This window comes from Cervus elaphus, chromosome 24, assembly GCF_910594005.1.
Source record: "Cervus elaphus chromosome 24, mCerEla1.1, whole genome shotgun sequence".
NCBI classification, from domain to species: domain Eukaryota; kingdom Metazoa; phylum Chordata; class Mammalia; order Artiodactyla; family Cervidae; genus Cervus; species Cervus elaphus.
Window position 1 is genome coordinate 69,688,002 of NC_057838.1, and position 26,069 is coordinate 69,714,070.

The 26,069-nt window shown below is 56.9% G+C and overlaps 2 protein-coding genes across 3 annotated transcripts in view; one reads left to right on the forward strand and one right to left on the reverse strand.

Moving 5' to 3' along the window:
• Positions 1 to 25,727, forward strand: part of ACAD9 (acyl-CoA dehydrogenase family member 9) — a 48,783-nt gene extending 23,056 nt beyond the window's left edge. For both annotated transcript variants that reach the window (XM_043886235.1, XM_043886234.1), the window contains 16 exons: positions 6,323 to 6,424; positions 9,227 to 9,333; positions 9,902 to 10,002; positions 10,844 to 10,922; positions 15,148 to 15,322; positions 16,195 to 16,268; positions 19,311 to 19,386; positions 20,645 to 20,715; positions 20,864 to 20,983; positions 21,472 to 21,600; positions 23,066 to 23,145; positions 23,540 to 23,666; positions 23,808 to 23,885; positions 24,354 to 24,482; positions 25,040 to 25,112; positions 25,362 to 25,727. In XM_043886235.1, coding sequence (XP_043742170.1) covers positions 6,323 to 6,424; positions 9,227 to 9,333; positions 9,902 to 10,002; positions 10,844 to 10,922; positions 15,148 to 15,322; positions 16,195 to 16,268; positions 19,311 to 19,386; positions 20,645 to 20,715; positions 20,864 to 20,983; positions 21,472 to 21,600; positions 23,066 to 23,145; positions 23,540 to 23,666; positions 23,808 to 23,885; positions 24,354 to 24,482; positions 25,040 to 25,112; positions 25,362 to 25,462 — 1,622 coding nt within the window. In that variant the 3' untranslated portion in view covers positions 25,463 to 25,727. The remainder of the gene's footprint in view (positions 1 to 6,322; positions 6,425 to 9,226; positions 9,334 to 9,901; positions 10,003 to 10,843; positions 10,923 to 15,147; positions 15,323 to 16,194; positions 16,269 to 19,310; positions 19,387 to 20,644; positions 20,716 to 20,863; positions 20,984 to 21,471; positions 21,601 to 23,065; positions 23,146 to 23,539; positions 23,667 to 23,807; positions 23,886 to 24,353; positions 24,483 to 25,039; positions 25,113 to 25,361) is intronic.
• The window catches only part of CFAP92 (cilia and flagella associated protein 92 (putative)), a 34,485-nt gene continuing 32,909 nt past the window's right edge, over positions 24,494 to 26,069 (reverse strand). The window contains exon 16 of the mRNA XM_043886233.1: positions 24,494 to 24,733. Within this exon, the coding sequence (XP_043742168.1) occupies positions 24,531 to 24,733 (203 nt within the window). The 3' untranslated portion in view covers positions 24,494 to 24,530. The remainder of the gene's footprint in view (positions 24,734 to 26,069) is intronic.

The window sequence follows — 26,069 nt, forward strand, 5'->3', positions numbered from 1 at the left end:
ATTTGTTTTTAATGTTGGAAGGCATTTTTAAAGTTAACTTAATGTATCACGGCATCCAGTCCCATCACTTTATGGCAAATAGATGGGGAAACAGTGGAAACAGTGAGAGGCTTCATTTTCTTGGGCTCCAAAATCACCGCAGATGGTGACCGAAGCTATGAAATTAAAAGACGCTTGCTCCTTGGAAGAAAAGCTATGACCACCCTAGGCAGCATATTAAAAAGCAGAGACATTACCTTGCCAAAAGGTCCATCTGGTCAAGGCTATGGTTTTTCCAGTAGTCATGTACGCATGTGAGAGTTGGACTATCATGAAAGCTGAGCGCCAAAGAATTGATGCTTTTGAACTGTGGTGTGGAGAAGACTCTTGAGAGTCCCTTGGACTGCAAGGAGATCCAACCAGTCCATCCTAAAGGAGATCAGTCCTGAATATTCATTGGAAGGACTGATGTTGAAGCTCAAATTCCAATGCTTTGGCCACCTGATGCGAAGAACTGACTCACTGGAAAAGACCCCGATGCTGGGAAAGATTAAAGGCGGGAGGAGAAAGGGACGGCAGAGGATGAGACGGTCGGATGGCATCATTGACTTAATGGACATGAGTTTGAGTAAACTCTGGGAGTTGGTGATGGACAGGGAGGCCTGGCGTGCTGCGGTCCATGGGATTGCAAAGAGTCGGACACGACTGAGCAACTGAACTGAACTGAGAAGCAACAAAATTAACAAGAAGGGTAAAGATAAATGGCCCAAAGATGAATAGAAGTAGAAACGTTGCCAAGGATGTGTGTTTTTAACTTAAAAAGCTTTAAATGGAATGACAGTTTATTAAGGGTAAAGGAAGTAGGTCTGACTCACAGGTGGCTGTTTCAGAACAGGCAAACAAACTGATGAATATAGAAATTGAAAAAGGCGTTTGTAAAGTGGACCCCAAGAAAAGTAGGGTGCATGGTACAAGTTATCTTGAAACATTGAACTGCCTTTGAAGGCTTTTATTGCTACTTTGGCTAGTGGAACATAACCCCCATTTTTTTTAAAGACAGTCAAGACTAACTTATTTTGAAAATAAGTTTGGCCCATTGAACATGTAGCTTTTCTATAATGACTCTTATTCCTCAGAATAGGTTTCAAACTAAATTTCCCAGAGGCCTCTCAAGGCCAGGAAAGCCATGCCAAAGGTCTGCTGTCAGATTTTGGGGATTTTTCTCTTCTGCTGCTAAGTCACCTCAGTCGTATCCGACTCTGTGTGACCCCATAGACCACAGCCCACCAGTCTCCCCCATCCCTGGGATTCTCCGGGCAAGAACACTGGAGTGGGTTGCCATTTCCTTCTCCAGTGCATGAAAGTGGAAAGTGAAAGTGAAGTCGCTCAATTGTGTCCGACTCTTAACGACCCCATGGACTAGCCCACCACGCTCCTCCATCCATGGGATTTTCCAGGCAAGAGTACTACAGTGGGGTGCCATTGCCTTCTCCGTTTTCTCTTCTAGAGGTCTCCAAAATACTTTGAGATTTCTGTAGACAGTCCTTTATTTACCTCATAAGGCTGTTCAGAACCCAAGTGTGTCTAATTTCTGTAGAGACAAGGAAGAGAGAAAAATGTTGTTTTTACCCACAGGTGTAAATTACCAAATTGTTTTAAACCATAAGTAACTTGAAGAGAAGAGCTTCTTTATATCTGAAAACAAAGATTAGAAGCCAGTAATATGTCAGACCTTGATGCTGGGAAAGATTGAAGGCAGGAGGACAACTCAATGGACATGAGTTTGAGCAAGCTCTGAGAGTTGGTGATGGACTTCCTGGCGTGCTGCAGTCCATGGGGTCTCAAAGAGTCGGACGCGACTGAACAGCAACAATATGTCAGACAAAAATTCATGAAAATTATAATCATCCCATGTAATTAGTCTGTTCTGTTGTCCTTGCCTGATGATTGAAGATGATAGTGACATTGATGGTTTTAAGAAATTTGTGAAGTTTCTGTTAAGGCTTAAATAATTTGTCCAGTTAAGTGCCTTGAGCACTGGAGGTTGTAGAAAATATACTCCAAGTGGAAGACACATGTTTAACCTTTTTCTTTTTTCATTGTAAGGGCATTAACCCTGCAACTGAGGAAGGCTTTATCCCATTTAAAAATAAAAAAAAAGATTTGTCAGGGAACCAGAAAAGGCCAAGTGGCTGTCTTGGATTTCCCATAGCCCTGACTGTTTGATTTACAGTCATTGTTTATTCATTTTAAATTAGCTGGTTTAGGAGTAGACCATTGTGTTTTAAGGACATCAGGATAGCAACAGTCTGACAATAAGGGGTTAATTTTTTTAAAAAGCAGAATGAGCTTTACCTACATGTACCATAGTCTTCATAGATCATTGTGAAATAGTAGTTATTTTACCAAAGTAACAAAAGGTTTTAAAGGTAAATACAAATCACTTAAAGGCAAAGAAATTCACAGTCTGTTATCAAAACCTGCATTCCGAGAAAACTTCTTTCTCTTAATAGAGAAAGTTTCAGTCTGGTACGGGCTTATATTCATCGTGAAATAATAGCTATTCACTTAGTCAAAGTAGCGATAAAAGATTTCAAAGTCAGTTCAGTGTCTCAAGATAACTTGTACCATGCACTGTACTTTTCTTGGGGTCCACTTTCTACATGCCTTTTTCACTTTCCATATTCATCAGTTTATTTGCCTGTTCTGAAAGGGAAAGATTGAAGGCAGGAGGAGAAGGGGACAATAGAGGATGAGATGGCTAGATGGCATCACCGACTCAATGGACATGAGTTTGAGTAAGCTCCAGGAGTTGGTGATGGACAGGGAGGCCTGGCGTGCTGCAGTGACTGAACTGAAGTCAGACCTACTTCCTTTTCCCTTAATAAAATGTCATTCCATTTCTTAAAGCCTCTTAAGTTAAAAAGACACATTCTGCTTTCCTTAAGTAACCATGAACCATTGGCAAACGTAGATCACCCAAAGCTCTTAACTCATTAGCATTTTCTTTCCTGAGACTTTTCTTCACATCAAGTGACTTTCCTTGTTGAAAAGTTTCTAACAGATATAATAAGATCTTATTTAGTTTGTATTTAACCAAGGCACAATAAAAGTATTACACCTAATGTTGAAGATACGTCTGAATTATTTAGATAAACAGTAATACCAAGTATTAGTTTATTTACTTTTTTTAATCAAAATGAAAAGTCACATTCTGTCCATAGTTACATCAGTCCATCTTAAGGTTGCATCAGTTTAAGAAGAGGCATCACATGCGATTGTTGTCGAAGATATTTGCAGATTTGAAGAAAGTCTTTTCCTTGAAGTGGAGATGTCCACCACGGGAGCCTTTCAGTGATGAAGAGGGGAGCGTTCCACAGACCCAGCAATTAGACTGGTTGTGGAATTTAGCGTAGGAATGAGCCCAGGACAGGAAAGGATTGTCTTGAGGATCAAACGGCAGACTCAGGACTTTTGGAGTCAGCAGGAGTAGGCTCACATAGATTATCAGGCCCATCTTTTGGCTCATCCAGACAGTCCCATACGGAAGCGGATCGAGAAGAAAGTGGGCCAGGGGCTTCAGTAAGCACGGAGTAAGTTGACCCGGTATCTAAGAGGAAATCAACGGATTGGCCCCCCACAGTTATTAATACCCAGGGTTCCTCAGGTGTAACTAGGACGGGAGCTTGTGTGGGGACCCCCGGGCACCTTCAGTCCTGATTGTCTTGAGAGTCCGATCCCTGAGACCTACGCCTCTAGGGGCAGTCTCTCCTGCAGTGTGGTCCCTTGCAGACCGGACATGGAGCCGGGGGCGGCTTAGATGCCTGAGGGCAATCCCGCTTGAGGTGCCCCTCCTTTCCACAGTAATAGCAAGCCCATCCCTTTTCACCTGGGTCCCTCTGGGAGTTTTTCTCAGGCTGTTTAAGAAGGTTCTCATAGCCATTGCGAAGGCTTCCACCTATTCCTTTGTCTTTTTCTGCCTTTCTTTCTTTTCCTCATATTGCCTACCATAATAGACTGTCTGAGCCCATTGTAACAGATTACCTAAAGACTGATTTGGTCCATACGCCCGTTTTAATAGCTTATGGCGGATATCTGGAGCTGACTGACTGAGAAATCTACCCTTTAAGATCACTTTTCCCCCTTCACTTTTGGGATCAATCTCAGTGAATCTGCGAAGGGCTTCTCTCAGTCTATCTAGGAATTTACCAGGAGCTGCCTTCTCCTCCTGTTCTATGTTTGCCAATTTGCCATAGTTTAAAGGCTTAGCACGCACCTGCCTGAGTCCTTCAAGAATACCTCTGACAAAATGACTCTGATCCCATCTTCCTTTAGCAGTGTTGTAGTCCCAGTCTGGTTCTGTAGTTGGGACCGCCTGACTCCCAGTGGGGAGGGCGGTTATCTCGTCCTCCCTCTTTCCCACTGATTCATTACCAGACCATTCATCTCCATAAGCAACCGCTTTTCCCAAAACTCAAGTTTTTGAGTTGGAAGTCAGCGTTTGTCCCAATATATACATCACATTCTTCCAAGCAAGGTCATAAAGCGGAGTAACACGTTTAAAAGCTCTAATATATTTTTCTGGGTCCTCTAAATAGTCTCCCAGATCCTCCTTGATTCTTTGTGTTTCTTGATAAGAAACAGGCTTATTAACTCTCATAGACTGATTATTTCTCCCACTGGGTGCTTCATGAAGAGGCAACAGCTTGTGTGGCTGTTCCTTAGTCTCTCTTCCTGCTCTACGCATATGATCCCAGAGAGATTGGAGAAACCTGCTTTTCTTTATCTCTTTGTCTCCTGTCCTCCATCTCACCTAGCAAAGTAGGAGGACAGGAGGGAGCTGAAGGAGTCACACCCAAATCTATAGCCTTAGGACACAAGTCTGGCATATTTCGCAGAGAGAAAAAGGGCAACACATATGCTACTTCTACCCATTTCCCTTGATTTCTACAGAACCGGTCTAATTGTAAAACAGTATTATACTTAAGAGACCCTCCAACCGGCCACCGTTCGCCGTCCTCCAGTGGATGCCGTGGCCTTGCAGTATCACATAGGAAGACCAGGTGTGTCTTCTTTAAGCCCTGGGGATCAAATATATCCCAGTTTTTCAGGAAACAGTTCAAAGGAATGAGGCTGGAATTGTTAGCTCCCAGCTTGTCCTGAAGAATCCCGGACGAGCCCCCAAGATGAAAGGTTGTTGCTGAATCATGCAAAGACGCCGGGGGAGACATCTTATTTGCCTTATGCATCAAGGTGCTCCTCTGTTGGGTGTATAAACACCTATAATTGTTACGTCTTCTTGGATTGAGTCCTTGGTCATTATGTAGTGTCCTTCCTTGTCTCCTGCACGTCTTCATTTTAAAATCTATTTCATCTGGTATGAGTATTGCTACTGCAGCTTTCTTTTGATTTCTATTTGAATGGAATACCTTCTTCCAGCCCCACACTTTCAAAGTCTATATGTGTCCCTAGGTGTGAGGTGAGTCTCTTGTAGACAGCATATATTGGGTCTTGTTGGTTAATCCGTTCAGCCAGTCTGTGTCTTTTGGTTAGAGCATTTAATTCATTTACATTCAACGTAATCATCCATCTATGTGTTCCTGTTACCATTTTCTTAATTGATTCGGATTTGTTTTTGTGGGTCTTTTTCTTGTTTCCTACTTAGAGAAGTTCCTTTAGCATTTGTCATAAGGCTGGTTTGGTGGTGCTGAATTCTCCAGCTTTTGCTTATCTGTAAAGCTTTTGATGTCCTTGTCAAACCTGAATGAGAGCCTTGCTGGGGACGGTAGTCTTGGTTGTGGGTTTTTCCTTTTGTCACTTTAAATGCCTCCTGCCTCCCTCCTGGCCTGTCTTCCAGCCCGCCTATTCGTTCTTCTGCCTCAGTCATCCTACTTGTTTGTTCCTTGTGGTGTCTTTTTCATTTCAGTTTTTCTCTTATTCATCAGTGTGTGTTTGTCCTTTAGTTTTTCTAGGTCCTTAAACGTTTCTTGTATTTTCTCGATCCACGCCTCCATTCTTTTTCCAAGTTCTTGGATCATCTTTACTAGCATTACTCTGAATTCTTTTTAGGTAGATGGCAGAAAATGTTAGGTCTCATAAATTTTAGTTTGCTGCAGTTTTATGCAGGGAATCATTGTGCGTACTGGAAGTCCTTTGAAGTGCAGTTCTTGCTAGGCTAGTGAGGTACAATCAAACAGAAGTGACCTCGGCTAGACAGTTTCCAGTTTTGAAGTTTCTGTTGCCGGTGTTGTAATATACAACATTAACATATGTAAAATACGATTGCTCTGTTTGTATAAACATAGGTTATATGTTGTTTAATCAAAATATTTCCTCTTGGCAGTGGACTCTCGAAAAATTGACCAGGAGGGAAGAATCCCAGATGAAACTCTGGAGAAACTGAAGTCCCTGGGGCTTTTTGGAACGCAAGTCCCGGAAGAATATGGTGAGTGAGGGAGCCTCCATGCAGCTGGCTCAGCTTTCAGCAAAGCCCTCTGCATTTGTCCATGAAACAGTTCTGTCCTGGAAAGGTGGCCTTTGAAAATGCATTAAGTCCAAGGTCAGGCTGCAAAAATGCGGAAATTAATCGAGCTGCCCTTTGGGGGCTACATTCGGGGGGCTGGCTGGTGAGTGCGGGGCCTGGTGAAGGGGCCTGTGGCAGGAAAAGCTGGTGAGCTCTGTGCTGCCCGCCATGGAGGGTGGGGGCGGGGACTGACCTGCAAGGTGTCTGTGCTCTCTGCGCCCCGCGGGGGAGGAGGGCTGGGTCTCACCCCCGGGCAGGCTGGCCGATGGCCGCGTGGCCTCTCTGATGGAGGAGCAGCCCCAGGCCGCCAGTGCTCTGCGTCTGAACGTTTCAGAGGGACAGAACATAGTCCCGCGTGGGCACCAGCCCAGACACGGCCCAGTGTGTGCGCTCAGGATCCTCTCCTACCAGCATGCCACCCCCCCACCCCAGCCTCCCTGCTCTGTGAGCCCTCCCCCAAGCCCTGGCTGGGGCAGCCTCCCGCTTCTCAGCTCGGGGTCGGGGGTTTGGGGCGGAGAGCTGCTGGTGTTGAGAGCCGGGCACGTCCGTGGCTGTGAGCACGGTGTCCACGCCGGGGGTCAGTTTGCACAGTGAGGCCCAGATGCTGCTTTAGCTCCAGGGCGAAAGTGCAGTCCGCTCCCCCCACACACCCCCCATGTCACAGCCCAGGGTGGGGACCCTCGTGCCTGTAGAACATGTCCCACCGGGACCCAGGCTGGAGCGGCTCTAGTCTGAGACAGCTTGAGATTTTAGGACGAACTAGTGTGATGCCGCAGTATCAGGGGGAACCTCTGTCTGAGTGTGTGTCTGTCACCGTGTTTAAAGCTGTTACAGGGTGTCTCCTGCTCATCTCCCGTTAAGTACCCCCTCCCACATTTCCAAATTGACAGTAATAAAAGAGGTTATGGTCTATGGGGAAACATGACATCATCTCTGCAGCTGCTCGCTGGTGGCGGGATGCAGCGCGGGCCTCGGACGCACCTGCAGCCTGCGGGGGTCAGGGCCCTGCGCTCTCCCCAGGCCTCCAGGCCCGGTGGGGTCCTTTGTCAGCAGCTCCTAGGCCCCGGGAAGTGTCTGCCGCAAGGTGGGGGCTGCGTCCAATATTAGAACAGAGCAGGAGGCTGAGCTGGACTGTGGTGGTTGGCCTGTCGTCAGCTGCGGAAAGGACGCGTGTGGAGGAGAGCTGCCAGACGCAGCCGGCTTGGTGACGGCATCTGCTTCCCCCAGGGTCTTAAAGAAAGTGCTTCCTGATTCGGGAGAAGTAGTTGTTGCCTCCACACAAGTTTATGTGAAACTTGAGCACGTCTTTTTGTGTCTCTCTGTTTTATGCCAGTGTGTGTGTGTGTGACTGCCCAGCTCCATCCCTTACTCTGTTTTATGAGCTCCTCTTGAGTGTGAAAATGCTCTTTCATGAGATGATGAAATGGTTACATTTGGAACTATTTTATTTTCTGTCTTTCTTTTTTTTTAACTATTCCTTGGGAAATTAAGGCAACTACAACCTTATGTTCACGCCCAAAATAGTTTTCAGAAATTTTCCCAGTGAAGCATTTTGAAGCCTGGTTGGAAATTTCTGCGCCCAGTTCTCCTTCCTGCCCTTCAGCCCCCACAGCGACCTCACTCACCTGTCTTCTGTCCCCACTCTTTGTCCCCCCGCCCATGATTTCACTGATGCTTTCTTGAAGAAGGATTTCCTCATAGCTCAGCTCCAGTATTTTTGGGCTTCCCTTGTGGCTCAGCTGGTAAAAAATCCACCCGCAATGTGGGAGACCTGGGTTCGATCCTGGGGTTGGGAAGATCCCCTGGAGAACCCACTCCAGTGTTCTGGCCTGGAGAATTCCATGGACTGTATATAGTTCATGGGGTTGCAAAAAGTTGGATACGACTGAGAGACTTTCATTTTCTTGAAGAAAAGTGTCAAGATTTTTTTTTTTTTAAAGAAGCAAAACGGACATCGGTATATGAAACAAGTAGGAACAAAGTGTCTTGATTGACAGGGGGCCGCGGCAGGGTGCTGGCTTCCCGGGGGACACTGTGCCCTTGCACTGGGGCCGTGCGGGGGCCCAGAGCCCGCTCCGCCCCTTGGGTGGTCTGTCAGATGCGCTTGAGGCCACCCCACCAACCTGGAAGGTGAAAACGAAACGCAGAATACACAAGTTCTCTGGGGTTTCTGCTTTTTCACTTTGCTTGTCCTTTTGCTCCTAAAAGTGCTTTGCCCCCCAGGGGATGTCTGGCAACACTGGGAGACATGTTTTACTGTCAGACCTGTGGGGAAGGGGGAGCCACAGGCATCTTGTGGGCAGAGGCCACGGATGCAGCTCGGCGTCCTGCAGGGCCCGGGGCACCCCTGCAACACCGGCCCCCACGGCAGCATCCGCAGCGCAGAGACCTGCCCAGACGCCGACAGGTCCTGGGGGGACACGGAGCACGGCTCACGTCCACAGAGCCCGGGGTCTGCTGTTTACAGCATTTCAAGTGACTTTATGTATGTAAGGACTTTGTTTTTATATTAAAGTACGCATCTGCATGTGCTTATTATAAAGCTAGAAAAGGTCTGAAATGATGTAGACAGAAATGCGCTGAGTGATAAGTTAATGGGTATTTTGTTTTCTTTGTAGCTGTCTATGTTGTGTTCCTTATAAAATGGTGAGCAGAATGTACTTTACGGCACCTTTTCTGGGAGGAATCTGGAGAGTAAGCGAGGATGTTCTGTTCCCGCCCTAGGTGGCCTGGGCCTCTCCAACACCATGTATGCGCGGCTGGGAGAGGTCATCGGCCTGGATGCCTCCATCGCCGTGACTCTGGCGGCTCACCAGGCCATCGGCCTCAAGGTCAGGGTGTGGGTTAGTGGGGCACATGGGGGGACGGGGCAGCTGGCTCCTTTGGAAACCACCTCCTCCCCATCGCCTGACCCATCCTTCCAGGCCCCGGTCAGAGGCCGCCGCCTCCATGGAGCCTGCCTGCACGGTGGGTGGGAAGTGATCCCTCCCACCCTTGGTTTGCTCCCTCGGGACCTGAGCATGTCTGCCCTGCTATTGGTGCTGTCCTCCACTGGACTTGGAGCATCTCAGGGCAGGCCCCCCCGGCCCACAGCTCAGCCCTTGGGGGGTTTTGCTCAGCGTAGGAACCGAGGGGGCGGAGCGCCCCCAGGCTCGGCCGTGGCTCCGACCACCCAGCTGGGCAGTGGAGAAGCTGCCGGGGAGGCCGAGTCCCACCCCGAGGCTGTGGCGGGCCACCTGGCCTGTCCCTGTGCGGGGGCTCCCTGACCCCCCAGCAGCTCCCCATTTATTTTCTGGGGCTGCCAGCTCCAGGCAGCCCCCTCACGTGAAGGAAGCATGTTCTGTGAGCACGTGGCACCCATTCTTCTCGCTGCCACTGAACGAGCTGTGTGTGTCGCAGGGCATCATCTTGGCTGGCAGCAAGGAGCAGAAGGCCAGGTACCTGCCCAGGCTGGCGTCCGGGGAGCACGTGGCTGCCTTCTGCCTGACGGAGCCAGCCAGGTCAGCCCCGCACCCCCCGTAGCCTCTCTTCCTGTCCACTCCCTGCTCTCGTCATCACCTCCCTTCTCCTCCCTGGTGATCCTTACAGACGAGAACAGGCCCATCAGCACCTGTTCTGTAACTGTTGTATGCTTTGCAACCCTCCTTATCGGCTTTCCTGGAGGCTCAGTGCTAACTGCAGAACCCACTTGCCAATGCAGGAGACCCAAGTTTGATCCCTGGGTTGGGCAGAGCCCCTGGAGGAGGAAATGGCAACCCACTCCAGTGTTCTTGCCTGGGAAATCCCATGGATAGAGGAGCCTGGAGTCTATAGTCCGCGAGGTCCCAATAGAGTCGGACACGACTGAGTGACTAAACCACCACCCTCCTGATATACAAACAGCATTCAGGAGTCACGGTCACAGCGACTCTCAGACTCTGCAGGGTGGGTGGTGTCATCCGCACTGTCCAGGCTGTGGACTGAGGTTCAGCGAGGTGGGGTCATCAGCCCAGAGTCTTAGCTGCTGTGGACTCAGGGCTTCTGACAGCAGGCCAATCTCAGAGCTTGGCACCATGTGAACCCGCCTTTCTCTGTTTAGGCTTCCCAAATGTCCTCACAGACACAGTTTCACCCAAGGTGATAAAGTGGGACTGGCCAAACCCGCCTTGCCACCTGTTTTTGTAAATGAACTTTTATTGGAATGTACCTGCTTGTGTACACATTGTCTGAGCCTGCAAAGCTGAATTCATTGATTACCTGGCCCTTTAAGAGCTTGTCAGCTCCTCTGTTCCACTCTGAAACTTCCTGTGGGGGCCCTGAGGACGCTTGTCTGTCCGCAACCAGCTGTGTCTGTCCCCGCAGTGGGAGCGATGCCGCCTCCATCCGGACCAGGGCCACGCTCAGTGCGGATAAGAGGCACTACATTCTCAACGGCGCCAAGGTACGGTCGCGTGGCCCCCAGGGCCGTGTCAGCGTCTCCATCCGGGCCTTCAGCGCGCTCCCTGGCCACTCCCCATGCTCCAGGGGTCGTTGGGGCAGACACATCACCCCTTGACCGTCTTCCTTTGTTGGAGGAACAAGTGGGCTCAGAGAGGTTCCGTGACCCACCCCGTCCTGTCCGCCTTGGGGCAGGATAGGTACCACGACGTCCCGGCCTCAGAGTCTGCGGGCTTCTGGAGTGCCACCCGCCTCGTGGAGCTGTGCTTGTGTGTCTGCTTTTTAATTTTTTCTATTACACGGAATTTGAAGCACACACACACACACGTGTACTGCTGGGAGCGTCCACAGCCGTCTCCTACCTCCATTGCCTCCCCTGTCGTGCCGCAGCTCTGGGCAGCGGCCAGGGCGGCTCAGTGCGACTCTACAGGGTGGTCACAGCACCGCTGGACACGGAACACGTGATGACGGCTTCTGGGCTTCCCGGGTGGCTCAGTGGCAAAGAGTCTGCCTACAGTGCAGGAGCCGCGGGAAACACGCGCTCAGTCCCTGGTCGGGGGAAGACCCCCCGGAGAAGGGCAAGGCACTCCACTCCAGTATTGTCGCCTGGAGGATCCCCTGGACAGAGGAGCTGGCGGGCTTCACTCCGTGAGGTCACAAAGAGTCAGACAGGACTGAGGCAGCTGAGCACGATGACGGCCTACCATCTCCTTACCACCCGTATTTTTCTGATTGTCTCAAACCTGTTCGGTGTTTCTTTTTTCTTCCCCCCAGACAAGTTGCTTGAATCAAAATCCAAGTAAGTTCTATGCAGAGCTGTTTGTCAAGGAGTCTCTCCCCTTCCCCACCCTCTCCTTTTACTTCCCTCCCACCCCAAGGTGTCCTGTGCTAGAGGCAGAACTGCCACACACACACACACACCACACACACACACACACCACACACACACACACACCACACACACACACCACACACCCCACACACACACACCACACACACACACCACACACACCACACACACACCACACACACACACACACACACACACCACACACACACACACACACCACACACACACACACACACACCACACACACACACACACACCACACACACACACCATGCACACACCACACACACACACCACACACACACACCACACGCACACACCACGCACACACCACACGCACACACCACGCACACACACACACACACACACCACGCACACACCACACACACACACACACACGACACACACACCACACACACACACCACACACACACCACGCACACACACACACACACCACACACACACACCATGCACACACCACACACACACACCACACACACACACCACACACACACACACCCACACCACACACACACACACCACACACACACACACACCACACACACACACACACCACACACACACACACACCACACACACACACCACACACACACCACACACACACACACACCACACACACCACACACACACCACACACACCACACACACACCACACACGCACACACACCACACACACCACACACACACCACACACACACACACACACCACACACACACACACACACACACACACACCACACACACCACACACACACCACACACACACACCATGCACACACCACACACACACACCACACACACACACCACACACACACACCACACACACACACCACACACACACCACACGCACACACCGCGCACACACACCACGCACACACACACACACACCACACACACACACACACACACAACACACACACCACACACACACACACCACACACACACACACACACACCACACACACACACACACACCACACACACACCACACACACACCACACACACACCACACACACACACCACACACACACACCACACACACACACACACACCACACACACACCACACACACACACACACCACACACACACACACACCACACACACACACACACACCACACACACACCACACACACACCACACACACACACACACACACCACACACATACACACACACCACACACACACCACACACACACACCACACACACACACCACGCACACACCACACACACACACCACACACACACACCACGCACACACCACACGCACACACCACGCACACACACCACGCACACACACACACACACCACACACACACACACACCACACACACACACACACACCACACACACACACACACCACACACACACACACCACGCACACACACACACACACCACACACACACACCACACACACACACCACACACCGCACACACACACCGCACACACACACACCACACACACACACACACACACACCACACACACACACCCCCCACACACTGCACACACACACCACACACACACACACACCACACACACCACACACACACACACCCCCACACCGCACACACACCACACACACCGCACACACACACCACACCCCCCGCACACACACACCACACACACACCACATACACACACACACACACACACACACCCCACACACACCACACACACACACCACACACACCACACACACACACCACACATACACACACACACCACACACACCACACACACCACACACCACACACACACCACACACACACACCACACACACACACACCACACACACCGCACGCGCACACAGACACACACACACCACACACCGCACACACACACCACACACCGCACACACCACACACACACACCCCACACACACACACCACACACACCGCGCGCACACACACACCACACACACACACACCCCGCACACACACACACACTGCACACACACACACCACACACCGCACACACACACACCACACACCACACACACACCACACACACCACACACACACACACCACGCGCGCACACACACACACACCCCACACACACCCCACACACCACACGCACACACACCACACACACACCCCACACACACCACACACACACACACCACACACACCGCACACACCACACACACACACACCCCACACACACCCCACACACCACACGCACACACACCACACAGACACCACACACACACCCCACACACACCCCACACACCACACGCACACACACCACACACACACCCCACACACACCCCACACACCACACGCACACACACCACACACACACACACACCCCACACACACCCCACACACCACACGCACACACACCACACACACACACACACCACACACACCCCACACACACACCACACACACACCGCACACACACACACACACACCACACACACCGCACACACACACCACACACACACACACACACACACCACACACACACACACCACGCGCACACACACCACACGCGCGCACACACACACACACACCACACACCGCACACACACACACACCACACACACACCGCACACACACACCGCACACACACACACACCACACACACACACCCCACACACACACACACACCGCACACACACACACACCACACACACCGCACACACACACCACACACCGCACACACCACACACACACACCCCACACACACACCCCCCACACACACACACCACACACACACACACCCCCCGCACACACACCGCACACTGCACACACACACACACCACACACCGCACACACACACACACACACCACCCACACACACACACACCACACACACACCCCACACACACACATACCACTCACACACACTGCACACACACACACCCCACACACACACCACACACACACACACACACCACACACACCGCGCACACACACACACCACACACACACACCCCCCCCGCACACACACACACACACCACACACCGCACACACACACACCACACACACACCACACACACCACACACACACACCACACACCACACACACACACCACACACACACCGCACACACACACCACACACCGCACACACACACACACACCACACACCGCACACACACACACCACACACACACTGCACACACACCACACACACACCACAGACACACACACACCACACACACACACACAAACACACCACACACACCACACACTGCACACACACACAGAGAAACTCAGATACACATGCCCCTCCGGGGAAAGCCTCGCTCTGCTGTCTTGAGCTGTGATGGGCGGCCGATGCTGATAGGTGGCCTGGAGTCGTTTGGTTTCTCTGGAGTCCTTCTGCTTTCTTTCCTCAGGTCTGGATCACCAATGGAGGACTGGCCAACGTCTTTACTGTGTTTGCAAAAACAGAGGTCGTTGATTCTGATGGCTCAGTGAAGGATAAGATCACAGCCTTCATAGTAGAGAGAGACTTCGGTGGAGTCACCAACGGGAAACCCGAGGATAAGATGGGCATTCGAGGCTCCAACAGTGAGTGGTGCTGTGCGTGTGTGCGAGAGATGGAAGTGTGTGGTACATGCATGTGTGTGCGTGCATGTGCAAGAGATGAAGCATGTCGTCTGTGTGTGTGTGCAAGAGAGGAAGTGTGTGGTCCATGCATGTGTGTGTGCACATGTGCGAGAGAGGAAGTGTGTGGTCCATGCATGTGTGTGTGCGTGTGTGTGAGAGAGGAAGTGTGTGGTCCATGCATGTGTGTGTGCGTGTGTGCGCGAGATGAAGTGTGTGGCCCATGCATGTGTAGGTGTGCACACGTGTGCAAGAGATGAAGTGTGGTTCATGTGTGTGTGTGTGTATGTGTGCGAGAGAGGAAGTGTGTGGTCCATGCATGTGTGTGTGCGCGTGTGAGAGAAAGTATGTGTGTGAGGTACTAAAATGTGTGTGCGACAGGAAATGTGCGTGCGTGTATGCGTGTGTATGTGAGAGAAACTGTGTGAGAGAGATTGGGGCAGTGAGACTTCCAGATGAGGTTCTCGCTGCCCGGCGGGATGCGCAGCCTCGGGGGAGGCCGGGCCGGAGGGCTCCTGGTCACGGGGCTCAGTCCCACAGACCCCCATCTTCCCCCGGGCCGCCTCCTCCTTCACTCCCCGCTCCCCACCCAGGCCCGCCTGCAGCCCAGTGCGCTCTTGGTTCACTTGAGACCAGCGTCCTGTACATGGCCCTCGGCCTGGCCAGAGCCACACGGCCCTCACAGGCCCCTCAGGCCAAGGGGCTCAGCCTCTCAGCTCCCTCAGCTCAGACCACGGAGGGTCTGAACGAGCGAGGGAGCCGCGTGGCCCGTGTGCGGGTCGGGGGCCAAGTGCCCGGGGCCCCTCCACTGAGGTCCTGGCCGGCGTGTGTTCCAGCCTGCGAGGTCCACTTCGAGAACACCAGGGTGCCCGTGGAGAACGTCCTCGGAGAAGTCGGAGGCGGCTTTAAGGTGCGTTGCCCACCGTTCTGGGCTGCTTCCTGCTGCCCGGGCAGGGAGGCTCACGCTGAGGGCCTGCGGAGCGGAGAGGACCGGGCTCTGGGTGTTCCCCCACCCGGCTGGAGGCCGTGTCTGCCTGGAGCAGGCCTGGTTCCTGCCTGCAGTTCTGGGAGGGCAGCCCATGGAGCGGGGAGCACAGCGCGGGGTCCCGAGTGCCCGCCCTGACCTTGTTTCTTGGAGTTAGTGTATCGTTTTTCATGGACAGGTAACTCATGGGGCAGGATTCACCACCTCCCGTACACGCCGTGGTGGTTTTAGGACCGGCCCTGGGCTCAGCGCCCCCGCCGTGTCTGATGTCAGACACGTCATCCCGGAGCGCAGCACCACGCCTCCCCTGCCCCGCCAGCCCCCGGCCGTCACTGTTGCGGCGTCTGCGTCTGTGGGCCTGCCTGCTGGGGTGTTCCATTGCGATGCGATCCGTGTAGGGCTGCTCTCACGCTCTGTAGCCAAGTCGCAGAGGTGTCGGGTGAACGGACTACCTCATGTTCAGTTGTCATTAGCTGAGGGACGCTTGGGTTGGTTCGTTTTCAGGCCGTTTGAATCATGCTACTGTGAACGCTCACGTGCGTGTTTGTGTGGGAACACTGCTTGTCATCCTGCTGGGGCACGGCTGGGGGAGCGCAGGGTCGCACGCTGAGCGCTCTGAGGGCCCACCAGACTCTTCCACGGTGGCTGCCCTGTTGCACATTTCCACCAGCAATGCATGGACCCGAGGGGTCCAGGTTTTCCACATCTTGCGAGCTTGTACACTCATCCTGTTTTAAATTTTCAATCTGGCCTGGGGTAAGTGTCTTCACCCTGGGGGAAGCTACCCCCACCTGGGCTGTGCATAGGAGTCAAAGCAGGACTTCCCTGGCCTTACGGACGGTAAGAGACTCAACTGAGGGCACCAGCCAGGCCCCCGCCGCCCGGGGAGCGGAGCAGAGTGCGGGAGGGGTAGGCGCAGGGGGCATCCTCTGCGGCTGTCCCCCAGGGAGGGGCCCTGGGCTTCCCGAAGGCCAGCCCCGGAGATGCAGTCCAGTGTTGACCTTCCTGAGTTTGCAGAGCTGAAATGTTTGTGCGCATGTAAGAGATGACAGCGGCGTTTCTCGCTCACCAGCGGGCCCGTGTGGTCTCCACACGCTGGGCAGTGAGGTTTTCTGAAGTGGAGAGCTGCAGTGTCGCCCCTGTGCTGAGATCAGTCACCCGGTTCCCAGGATCGAGCAGTTAGCGTTTCTCGCCCTCCCTACTGGGCCCCACACTGTGTGACGTGGGTCCTTGCACACGCCTTGCACACATGTCCCACTGTCTCCTGAGTTTGATGCCGAGTTTCCGGGTCAGAGGGCCTGAACATTTTAAGTTCTTGGTCTGTGTTGCCACGTTGCCTGCTGGAGAATTGAGCTGTACATGAGGTCTTTGGCCAGTCCTTCTCAGCGCAGCATTTAACAAATTTCTTTTCCACTGTGTTAGGTGAAAAGTGATGGTTTTAACACACAGAAGGAAATACATTTCTAAAGCCCTGCTTTGTGATGACTGGGCTTGTCCACCAGTCAGCCTCAACACTGCAAAGCACGAAACGCTGGGGGTGATTCCAGAGATGGAGGGTGGGAGGCCACAGGCCCGGGGAGCAGAGGCCAGCGTGCGGTCAAGGAGGACATTCTTGGGGGGCAGAGGCGGCTGGCTGGTGCGGTGGGGTGCCGCAGGGACGGCGTGTCTGGGATCCGGAGCAGAGCTGTAGGCGAGCCGGCTCCGCGGTGGGAAGGTGAAGAGGCGGCAGGATCCGGGTCGGAAGGGAGGGACGCCTGGGCCCAGGAGCCCCTTCAGCTCGGGCAAGCCTGCCAAGCTTCCATCATCCCCCAGGAGGCGAGGCCTGGCATCCAGCCTTCCCTTCCTGTTGTCGTAAGTGAAGTTCAGGATAAACTGAGAAGGGGCCGTGAGGGGACCTTGTTCACGTCTGTGAGCTGGCCTCCCGAGAGCCCAGTGGGAAGATTCCAGGACCCCAGGTGGGGAGTCGCTTCCCCTCGTAGTCCCGCGTCCCGAGACACAGGAGTCTGACGTCGGGGCTCGGGGGCCCAGGGCCTGCGTGTTACTCTGCACTGGGGCTTACTGAGCTGCCCGCCCCGTGCCAGCTGCTGTGGACTCACCTGCCAGGACCCAGTCTGTCGCCCAGTGACTGGAGCAGATGCTTCCAGTCTCCCCAGCCGCACAGGATGTGTGCTGAGAGTCCCCACTCAGCTTATTGAGGAGCTCATCACACATTCACACTCAGAGGCACGTTTGCTTAATCCGAGTCACCTAGGTGAGCAGTGTGCACTGCTGCCCCCAGACACAGCCCCGCCTCCAGGCCTCCGCCCGGGGCGCAGGGGCTTGAGCGAGGCGGGCAGGCCCCAGGCCCTCTCGGTCTTCGAGCCCCCTCCTCCCCACCTCCCGCCCCCTGCTGGACTGTGCTGCCCGGGGGCTGCGGTGTCCGTGCCCCTTGGGGTCTGCAGGGGGCGCCTCCCCGGACCCGGCGCCTGGCGCTTGGGTAGCAGTGTGTCCGCTCGCCGCCGCTGTAGGTCATGAGTTGGGGTCGGAAGAGGACAGAGGTCACCATGGGAACTGGCAGCGGGGAGCACGTCTGTGGTGGAAGGGCGGGCCCCGTGCACGCCAGGCAGGGGCTGGCACCGCCAGGGGCTCTTCACCCCTTAAAGCAGCCCTGATGCTGAGGCGCTTGAGGCAGACGCCCAGCTAGTCTCAGCCCCGGCTCCCTTGCCCCAAGGCACAGAGGGCGTCCCCTTCCTTTCTGGGCTGACTGCAGGGATGTCTGTGAGCATCGCAGTGACCACAGGCTGGTCTTGAGGGGTGGAGACTGCTCCCCGGCCCAGGGCGCTTAACTCCTCCGAGCAGCCCTGTGGTCTTCAGGAAAGCCTCTGGCCAAAGTGGACGAGCGCTATTGTGCTGTCTGCCCCCCAGGGCCCTCGGGCTTCCCCAGCCAGACCCTCGGGATGACCCGCGCTGAGCCCCCTCTCCCTGCAGGTGGCCATGAACATCCTCAACAGCGGGCGCTTCAGCATGGGCAGCACAGTGGCCGGGATGCTCAAGAAGCTGATCGGTAGGTGAGTGGGGGCAGCCTGGCCCCTGCCACCCCAGCCCGGGGCTCCCCGTGCCCCCGGGCAGCAGGGCGGGCCGGTGCCGAGCCGGCCCCTGACAGACGGCCCCGTTCAAGCCTGGGATCCGGGCTTGACCTGGAGGGAAGGGTGCACGGAGGCGCCCCTGCGGGGCCAGGGTTCACATCCTGGCATGCACGGGGGGGTGGGGGGCACGTTCTGGGGGAGGTGAGGGCTGCTGAGCAAATGTGCGAATGTGAGCCTGGCGATGGTGCTCCGCGGGTGTCTCACGGTGGGGGGCTGCTCCGCAGGTGTCTCATGGCGGTGCTCCACAGGTGTCTCCACGGGTGTCTCGCAGCGGGGGGCAATGAGGTCAGGTTGGGAACCCTGGTCTCCCGGCCGCTGGATGGTTCCTTTCTTCTAGTAGGGTACCTGAAACCCAGAGCTCCCTCCCTTTGCCAGTGAAGTTAGAACAGCCTGCTAGGGTCTGGGAGCATGAAACCTCACTGCTGGCTTTGCTTTGCCGGAGGGATGTGGCTGAGGCGCAGGCATGCCGGGGGCCGCTCGCCACGGGGCACTCAGGGGCTGCCTTGGAGTTCAGGGTGGGGTTGGTTTACAGAAGAGGAGACCCAGGCTCACAGGGGGCAGCGATTTGCCCGAGGCCTTGCCCCCGTCAGCCTGCACGCTCGGGGCCCGTCTCCCTGAGCTGAGCTGCCGCCACGGCCCTGGGTCCATCTGGACTCTGTTGCCTTGTCTGGAAAGCTGCTCAGGGCGAGAGCTTCACTCTCGTGCTCAGAGGACGTGGAGGCCCTGGGATCCTGGGCGTGTGGGAGACCATCTTGGGAGTGAGTGGTGTCTGGGGAGCAGTGGGACGGGGAGGCTGTGGGCGCTCGGTGCCTTCAGGGCTGGCCTGGGACCCCGAAGCACACATGGGCCACGGGCCGCCCCCGCAGGTGTGAGCCCCTCTGTGGCGCCCCGGCCTGGCGGCCCTGAGGTCAAGTGTTGATGAGGGCAGGGAGGCCACGTCCCCGCATGTCTGATCCAGGCCCCTGCGCCCCTCCATCCCCCACCCCGGACACCACTCAGAGGGGACAGGCACCCCTCCCTGGAGACGCCGGAAGGCAGGGCTGTGATGTCCAGACTGTTTGGTCTCAGGGGGCCCGCCTCTCGTGGGTCCCATCTGAGTGTGTGTGGGTGATGACTTAGGAAAGCATTTCAGGACCGCAAAAATTTTTTTTTTTTTTTTTTTTTTCTCTTGCTCAGAGATGACCGCCGAGTACGCCTGCACGAGGAGACAGTTCGGCAGGAGCCTCAGTGAGTTCGGCCTGATTCAGGTGCGGAGGGGCGGGGCTGGGTGGGCAGAGTCCCCCCTGGCGGGGATCTGGGGCGGAGGCAAGCTTGGCCCTGGGCGCGCTCTGCGGCTTGGCAGGCCTGGGTCTCTGCGCAGCAGGTCTGTCTTGACTGTTCTTCTGAACACTCCAGGAGAAGTTTGCCCTGATGGCGCAGAAGGCCTACGTGATGGAAAGCATGGCCTACCTCACGGCAGCGATGCTGGACGCACCTGGCTTCCCCGACTGCTCCATCGAGGCCGCCATGGTGAAGGTAACCCGCACACAGCGCCCCTGCCGGCCTCCCGTCAGCCAGCGGCTGCCTGGGCACGGACGCGGTGCCCCCGCCAGCCCCCGGGACCCCGCTGGGGGCAGAGGGACAGAGCCCCGCTGGGCTCCTGCTGGGCTATTTGCCAGGTTGTCACCAGCTGACCGCTGGTCACGTGAAAGGAGGAAAGTATAACTCCACATCCCCCGGAAAGAGCAGTGGGGCTGCCTTGCGAAGGCCTGCCTTCTAGCTTATGGCCTTCCTGTGTTTCGGTATCAGAATTGCCTTTCATGAGTGTTTGGCCCGGCAAACATCATCGTTTCCTGTCTTTTGTCTTGGGCGGCAGGAGAAGTCGGTTTGGGGCCACCCGTGAGATGAGAGGAAGCGCCCCTCCCCGGGTCGGGTGGTCCCGTCCCGAAGCCCACTCTCCGTCTAGGCCTCCCTGGTGGCCCCTGCCGGCGGCCCGTGCTGACCTCTGCCCGCGTCCACGGCAGGTGTTCAGCTCCGAGGGCGCCTGGACGTGCGTGAGCGAGGCGCTGCAGGTCCTCGGCGGCGCGGGCTACGTCAGGGACTACCCACACGAGCGCCTCCTGCGCGACAGCCGCATCCTGCTCATCTTCGAGGTGAGCCCGCCCTGCCCGCCGGCGCGGGCCCCTCCCACCTGCTTGCATGCCCCTCTGCAGGGGGCAGGGGCGTCCGCCTCCCCGGGTCCCCCCGAGGGCGCGCCCAGGGAATCCGCTGTTGTGAGCTCACATGCTGGGTGGAGGGAGGAAGGGCCTGGGGCCCAGGAATGCCCGGTTGTCTGGGCCTGACCAGTGGAGGACAGCTGCAGAATACCAGTGCAGGGGGCAGAGGTGTGCCCCCCTGGAGGGCCCGGGGCCTCAGGGAGCCAGCACACTCAGCCTGGGGGCGGAAGGGCCTTTGACCAGGCCGAGGGGCCGGCAGGGAGTGGCATGTGCCAGGCCTCGATGGAGCCTCACGCCAGCACAAGGTGGAGCAGAAGGACAGACGGAGCAGCAGACAGCTCTGGGCCCGGGGCCTGGGCAAGCGGGCGGCCAGTGAGTGCCAGCCAGAGGACCCCAGCTAGCATTCAGAGCGCCCTGGAACTTACTATGAGGGTGGGGAACTCTGGAGCAGAGAATGGCTTGTTTGTGTTTGTGTTCCAAGATCCCCCAAGGGGTGGGTGGCAGGGGTGTGGGCCGAGGCCGTGGCCTTGGCGGGGGAAGGCAGGGTTTCAGGTTGCACGTGGGTGTGCGCTGGCAGGCCTGTGCACACACGCGAGGCTGGGCCCCCGGGCGGCTCCTCCACAGAGAGGAAGACCGCGCTGGCCGCCAGTGGCCCGCGTCCTCGCCCGCGGTGGATGGACAGTGTGGCCCGCCAAGGCCACGGGCACTTTCCCTGTCACGGCGCGGCTGCCCAGGACCGCTCTCCCGAGGCCCTCCCCTGCCTGGACGTGTCGGTCCTCCATGGCCAGTGGGGTGCTCAGCGGGGGTGCAGGGCCCTCAGCGTGAAGCCCAGACTGCCCAGGACAGGCTCGGGTCAGCCTGGAGGCCACCCTGCTCCCACCACCTCTCGGAGGAGCCTCTCCAGGAGACAGCCTGGTGGTGTGGCCTCAGTCCAGCCCCCGCTCCTCTGACCCACAGCACCATCACGCGCAACGGGCACAAGCCACCCCCAGTCTGCCTCCCAAGGTCCCACGACTCAGGGTGCTGGGGGCGGGGCCCCATGGGTGTTGACACCCAATACGGGGGAGCAGCCAGCTACTTCCCAGGGGAGCCAGGCCTGGACCAGAGTGGCCACCAGGCACTTGTTGTGCCCTGGGTCCAGCATCCCTCACCACCCGGGGCAAGCTGCCTCTCCCTTAAAGAGACAGACAGGGGCTTGGGGAAAGGCGTGCCTCCTGCAGGGTGGCCATGCATGGGGCAGGGCCCCCGGGGGGCTACAGTCATGGGATGGGGCCGGGCCCCCGGGGGTCAGTAGCCTGCCTGCCACAGCCCCGCTCCCAGCTGCTTCCTGAGGGTTAGTGGGCAGTAGCATGGCCTAGCTGGCCACGGGGGTTGCCTCTGACCTGGATAATGTCGGCCCCAGGGAACCAACGAGATCCTCCGCATGTACATCGCCTTGACAGGCCTGCAGCACGCCGGCCGCATTCTGACTGCAAGGGTCAAGTAGGTGCCGCATCCACCTCTGCCCCCTTGGCCCCCCTGCCCAGCAGAGGGGGAGAGGCCTGTGCTGGAGCAGCTGGAGGAGGGGGCTGCCCCTTCCCAGGACGGGGGGTACAGCCTGGTGGGGCTCAGCTCACTCCTGGGCTATGGGGGTGAGGGGGACGGCTGCCTGGGGAAGCCACCAGGGTCCTGCCCCGAGGTCACCCTGCCGTCTGCCCCCGTGGCTTTTAGAACCAGGGCGACGAGGTAACTCTCAGTCACCTTGGCACCTCCTGGCTGCCTCCCGAGAGGAGGGGCAGGGCCCTGATGTAATCTGGAGCCGCCAGGGGCGCCCTCAAGCTGTGGGCAACAGGACCGGTCTCGGGGCCCCAGCTCACAGGGCCTGCGCTCTCTGCAGTGAGCTCAAACGGGGCAACGTGACCACCATCATGGAGACCGTGGGCCAGAGGCTCCGGGACTCCCTGGGCCGCACCGTGGACCTGGGTCTGACAGGGAAGCTTGGAGTCGTGCACCCCAGCCTTGCGGTGAGTGGGCCCAGCGGGAAGCCGGCCCCCGTCGGTATGGGGCACTGGGGAGGACCAGCTGGTCCACGGGACCCCGGGTGGCCCTGTCCGCACCGTCGCAGTGGTGGCGGGGCCGAGCTGAGCCCTCCCCTGGCCCGGCAGGACGGCGCCCACAAGCTTGAGGAAAACGTGTACTACTTTGGCCGCTCGGTGGAGACCCTGCTGCTTCGCTTTGGCAAGGTACCTGGGGCGGGGACACTGGCAGGCTGGCATCTGTGAGCCGACACCCAGCGAGTGTCCGCCTTGGGCCCAGGCCTGGAAGGCAGTCCTGGTCACCCTGGAGCGCTGGGGTGTGGAGCGGAGCTGGCCGTGGCTGCTTGCCCCGTGGGCCACTCGGCTCGCCAGAGGCGGGGGTAGAGGAGCCCTGCCAGGGGCAGCTCCCAGTTGGCGAGGGGCCCCGAGGCCAGGAGGGGCAGCCCCATGTGGCCCTGGGTTTTGAGAGCTGATCCGTGTCTGCTGTAGCTGAAGTGATAGAGCTCCGGCCTCTGGTCTCAGCCAGCCTCAGGGACATGTCTCTGCCCACGTTTGGATGGAGCTAAGGGAAGGCCCCGCTCCCCAGGGTGCAGAGTGAGGCGTAGAGTGGGCCCCGGTGAGGACTGTGGGGCAGGGGTCCCAGGGGCCACGTCTCCTCCTGCCCTGTGTTCCCAGACCATCGTGGAGGAGCAGCTGGTCTTGAAGCGAGTGGCCAACGTGCTCATCAACCTGTACGGGATGGCGGCCGTGCTGTCTCGGGCCAGCCGCTCCATCCGCCTGGGGCTGCGGGACCACGACCACGAGGTGAGCCCGCCGGGCCACGACACTGCTGCGGCTTCATCTCACTGCGCTTTACTGAGGCTGGCGGGGCGGGGGGGGTGCAGGCCCGGGTCCCAGCGGGGTGAGCGTGTGGTGCCCTCCGGGTGACTTGGAGCCGCGGGAGGTTGGCGAGGTTGGCGGCGTTGCCGAGTTGCAGCCGTGGCAGGGGCTGGTGCGCTCAGCCCCAGCGGGCGGACTGTGCTGCCCAGGACGCAAGGCTGCCTTTCGCCTTCCTGCTGGAGAGAAGAGGGCGTGACGGTCGGGGCCCTGGGCCCAGGCGTCCTCACCGCTGTGTGTGTGCTCGTCTGGACGTGCGCTGGCCACGGCTTTGGGGTGGGGGCGCCCTCGTGCCAAGGAGGTGTTGAGTCACCCCCCCAGGACAGGGCTCATTAGAACCTAAAGCCACGGCTTCTCAGCCCGGCCGCCTGACCTGCAAAGGTGCCCGCCTGGGCGGACAGACAGGTCGGGCTCCAGGGAGGGCCGTGCGAGGCCCAGACTGCAGGGCTCCCGGCAGTCATCCTCGGGGACGTTGGTTCTGGCAGGTTCTGTTGGCCAGCATCTTCTGCTCAGAAGCTTACCACCAGAATCTCTTCACCCTGTCTCAGCTGGACAAGCGTGAGTGGGTGCTGGGCTTGGGGGGCGGGGGGACCCTCACCTACTCCAGCCGCCGTGGGCGCCGAGCTCCCTGGGCACCGGGGAGAGACGTCTGAACCACCGGGGCTCCTGCCCTCCTTTCTCCCTGAGCCCCGAGGCGCCTCCCCGCGCGGCGCCGGGGCCTTCAGGGCTCCTCCACAGGGCGGGCTGACCTTGCAGAAGATGCTCCAGCAGTGCTTCTGCTGCCACAGCACTCTCCTGTTTCCCTAGATTCTCCAGAAAACCTGGATGAACTGCTCAAGAAGGTGTCCCAGCAGATCCTCGAGAAGCGGGCCTACATCTGCACCCACCCTCTAGACCGGACGTCCTGAAGAGGGCCCGTGTCCCCACGGCCGCCCTGGACATGCCCACAGCAGCCCGAAGGTGGCGAACTTGGTTTATTACAAACTGACCATTTCTCCTCTTCACCCGACGGGCCTTTTCTGGGCCCCCGACCTGTGGGCCCCGCTGCAATCTCGGCCTGAGTGGACACGGGGTGAGCACAGAGCTGCTGAGATGCGCCGGTTCGGGGCGGGGCGCCTGGAGGAGGCTGGGGGCACAGGGCCCGGTGTTCTCCAAGAAACAGCTCGAAAACTGCATGCGTGTCGTTGGTTTTAATTTGGAAGGAAAGGCGCTTAAAATGTGCCAGAAGTGTTCAGCACAGTGTGTTTGCCCTTCGGGTGTTGGCAGTCTAGACACGCGTCTCCTCTGAGCCAGCCTTGAGTGAACAGAGCTGGACCCTCAGGCCTGCTGTCTGGGGCCGGCTTCCGGGCCCTTGGTCCTCGGCGTGAGGGCTGTGCGCCTCGGCGCTGGGCTGACGCTGCAGGGGCAGCAGGGCTGAACCGGGGCTCCCCGGCCTCCCCTCGAGCACACAGCGTCCTGCCCGGCTCGAGCGGGCCTATGTCTGGGCCCTGTCTGCTCCTCGCTGACATCCTTGTT